The sequence below is a fragment of the Triticum aestivum genome, chromosome 6B (genome assembly GCF_018294505.1).
Source record: "Triticum aestivum cultivar Chinese Spring chromosome 6B, IWGSC CS RefSeq v2.1, whole genome shotgun sequence".
Taxonomy (NCBI): domain Eukaryota; kingdom Viridiplantae; phylum Streptophyta; class Magnoliopsida; order Poales; family Poaceae; genus Triticum; species Triticum aestivum.
Window position 1 is genome coordinate 430,907,790 of NC_057810.1, and position 4,214 is coordinate 430,912,003.

Genomic DNA, 4,214 nt, shown 5'->3' on the forward strand with positions numbered 1-4,214 from the left:
CCCAACAGTAATTTGTTTATCCACCGTTTGCTATTTTTCTCGATAGAAGTCACTAGTGAAACCTACGGCCCCCGGGTCTCTTACTCATATTATTTGCCTTCGCGGTCTATTTTATTTGCCTTTTTTCAGATCTATTAAACTCAAAATACAAAAACACCTCGTTGTGTTTTATTCTTATTTGGCGTTCGATCTATCATTCTACTACAATTTTATCTCACGTCCGTTTGCCTATCTTGAGGCGCCTTTACCCGAAAGGGATTGACAACCCCTTTAACACGTCGGGTTGCGAGGATTTGTTATCTGTGTGCAGGGGTTGTTTACGTTGTGTTGCTTGGTTCTTCTATTGGTTCGATAACCTTGGTTTCATATCTGAGGAAATACCTACCACTGATGTGTTGCATCATCCCTTCCTCTTTAGGGAAAGACTGACGTAGCTTCGAGCCAATTAAATCCCGCCTAAAAGAAATATCCGGCGGAAAAGAATTGAGCACCTGCGCAAGAGTATCATTCTTATCACAAACAATATGGTACAAAGATGGATATTATTCCAGGAGGCTGGTATTGCCTAACCAGTTGTCCTCCCAGAAACGAGCCTCCAACTCGTCCTTTATCGCGAAGGATCCAAAGAGGAAAAGATGTTTCTTTGCCGCCATTAGACCAGCCCAAAAGTGCGACATGTTTTCAGTAGGCCTGTAACACAACTTTCTGGCCACTTATTACGTACGCAACAGGATTTGCCAAACGCCATCCTTTGTAAAAAGTTTGAATAATCATTTACTAAGTAAGGCATGATTCTTGACTTGAAGGTTATGAATACCAAGACCACCTTGGTCTTTTGGCCTACAAATCACACTCTATTCTGTCAGCCTATATTTTTTCTTTTCACCGTCTCCTTGCTAAAAGAATCTGGATCTGAAATAATCCAACATTTGCAAGACCTCTTTAGGGAGTTGGAAAAAGGAAAGCATATAGAGAACCATATTTGTGAGGACAAAATTTATCAAGACCAGTCGTTCTCCTATAGAGAGTAACTTGCCTTGCCAACTGCTGAACCGTTTCTCTAAGCATTCCTCTACATGTTTCCACTCCGCGTTACTGAGACGCCAATAATGAATCAGGATTCCCAAATATTTAATAGGGAACTGGCCTTGCGCACAACCAAATATGTCAGAATAATCAGCCGCCGCCTCATTGGCTTCTCCAAAGTAATACAATTCATCTTTGTGGAAGTTAATTTTAAGACCAGACAGTTTCTCAAATGCTGAAAGCAAAAGCGTCAGGTTTCGAGCCTTATCTAGGTCATGTTACATATAAAGAATCGTATCATCAGCATACTGCAAAATGGAGATGCCACCATCCACAAGGTGTGTCACTAATCCTGCAATCTAACTGTCCTACTTGGCGCGTTCAATCAGAATAGCTAACATGTCAGCTAAAATATTAAATAACATTGGAGACATAGGGTCACCCTAACATTGTCATTTTTGTTTGTCTGAAAGTAATGGCCTACGTCATCATTGACTTTGACAGCCACACTACCTCTAATGAAAAAAATTGGATCCACTCCGCCATTTATGGGAGAAACCTTTCGTTCTCATGGCCTACTGAAGAAACGACCATTTGACCTTGTCATAGGACTTTTCAAAGTCAATCTTGAAAACTACACCACTCATGTTTTTTCAGTGCATCTCGTGAATGGTCTCATGTAGGATGATTACCCCTTCGAGATATTTCTTCCTTGCATGAAAGTTGTTTGAGATGGCCGGATGACATGACCGGCAACCATGTTGAGCCTATTAGTAGCCACTTTGAATCTGACATTAAGAAGACATATGGGTCTATATTGATGGATATGCGCAACCTCCTTAATTTTGGCAACAAAACAATCTTGCTAAAATTAAGTCTGAATAGGTCAAGTTGGTCGGCATGAAGAGAACTGAACAATTCCAAAAGATTAGTCTTGATGCATCGCAGAAATTCTGATAGAATTCTGTGGAAAAGCCATCAAGACCTGGAGCTTTGTTATGTTCCATTTGGAACACCGCGACCCTCACCTCATCTTGAAGGGAGAAAGTCGGCTTTGGATCTTGTACTTCACCTTTATAATGCAGAAGGCAAGGGTTTCATCCTTCTTTTGTTTTTTAAATTGTGCTGTGAAATCTTTGACTTCCTCATCTAGATACATACGTTTGAGCGTTAACTAATTCCCGGCGAGAAAGTATATCCCAAAATGGTTCAAAGGCCTCGCTAAAACCATCTTAATAACCCCTAAAGCGTCACCAGAAACTGAGATCACACATACCTTTGGGGCTACTCAAAATACGCACACTGTGCACGTACACCACTCGCCATCATCATCACCATCTTTCCTTGCTTTCCAAACAACCGCAACCAAGCGAGCACGGCCCCTTAAACTATCCAACTTGTGGTGGCCAGCCATACATGATGGGCAATACTGTAATCAAGAAAGGCTTATGCCTAGCTACCTAAGCTAAACCGACCACCCCAATTATCATGTCATTGCCCCGGTCGTGTCATCAAAAGCTCATCATTTTTGGCGCCAACCCTCCCATGTGCAGCCCTTTCCATGCAAAACACATCGCAAGAACTGTAACATGGGTCCTCCTTTGCTTGTTCATCGGGTCCCGCTATGGACTTCCCAAAGATTGCCTGCATCCTCCTCGTTGGTCGGCCTCTTTGCGCAGACGCACGCTTCCAAAGCCTCCCCCTCGCCCTCGCCCTTTTGCAAGCCTGGCTCCTCGTCCTCGTCCTATATATACACACACACATGCCTGGGCACCATGACTACCATTACGACCACACGCAACTTTAATCGGTTGCTGCATGATACAGAAAGTTAAGGCAACCATGATCAAGCTGAGGTACTCCAAGAGGCTGTTCAAGAGGAGCTCCTGGTCGAAGGCCAGTGCTGGCGGCGGCCATGGCAGTGTCGGCGGCGGTGGGGAGATAGAGTGGGAGGTGAGACCGGGAGGGATGCTGGTGCAGAAGAGGGACGGGGGGCGGGCGGAGGAGGTGATCATGGTGAGGGTGTCCACTGGATTCTCATGGCATGATGTCTCCATTGGGGCCACACGCACTTTTGGTGAGTATACATAATCTGTTTTCTTGAGACAACTCTTTTCTATTTGGTTTTCTTGTATGTATTCTATTTGGGTTTTAAGGTTATGCGAGTAGTTCCTATAACTGATGGGTTTTTTTTTCCTGTGGGGTATTTTTAAAACTTATAACTGATAGGTTTCAGATACCTTTCATTTTTGTCCTGCTCCGTATTTTGGAGAGTATGAGCTTATGTGTAAGAGAACAAATCAAACAACGCCGCAGCCTCTTGCATCAGTTAGTGTTGTTGTTTGGTAGATGTTGGACGATTCAGTTGAGAAGAACCCACCCATAATAGCAGTTTGGTGTGAAGTAAATGCCAACGCAGTAGCATGCACCACTCAAGTTTTACTTCACATCTTCACTTGCAAAATGCTTCTGTAGATCGACGTAATTCAACAAACAAAGGATCGTTTTACTCCCAGATGTGTTGCTCATGAATACCCTGCAGAGTCTTGTTGTTTCCCTTTAGAATAAAATAAAAAATAGTGTGAGACTGAAGCAAAACTCATAACGTTACCTTTCCCTCCTTTTTTATTCTACTCTAAAAATACCAACAGTTGACAACTCAGAATGCAAGGTTGTCCTGCTCTAGATAATAAAAACAAAAATGCTAGACATACAAAGACTTACACGTTTTTACACGCTCCTTCCATCTAACAACCAATCACAAACCTCTCCCCCCCCCCTAATTTTCAGGGGATGGACCGTCCGCTCACCTATTGACCAATCAAGATTAACCATCCTGTAAAAGCCTGTAAATCGTTTGTACGTGTAGCATTGCCGTAATAAAAAGGACAGTTGCCACCGCCCAGTCCGTCTTCTTCGGAAGTCAGAACTAGTACAGTACAGTACAGTACACTACTCCTGCCGAACTACGCAATGTTGATGCAGAAGAGACTAAAAAAATGCATACAACTGACATGCATGCACATTTAGTTCACCATACTGAAGACAATGTATGGCATCACATGCTCACCTAGGTATTGTATGCATCTGCCGGTGGCTGATAACACGCATGAGAGGTAGACAGAACCGTACACATGGTCGAACCTTCATACTGCATTTTTGTTTCCTAGCAAGCAAACGGTTTATGC

At 43.2% G+C, this 4,214-nt stretch overlaps 1 protein-coding gene across 1 annotated transcript in view; it reads left to right on the plus strand.

The window, feature by feature from the left end:
- The first annotated feature begins 2,810 nt into the window (after positions 1-2,810).
- The window catches only part of LOC123134194 (BAG family molecular chaperone regulator 1-like), a 2,231-nt gene continuing 827 nt past the window's right edge, over positions 2,811-4,214 (plus strand). Inside the window, exon 1 of the mRNA XM_044553493.1 lies at positions 2,811-3,103. Coding sequence (XP_044409428.1) covers positions 2,845-3,103 — 259 coding nt within the window. The 5' untranslated portion in view covers positions 2,811-2,844. The remainder of the gene's footprint in view (positions 3,104-4,214) is intronic.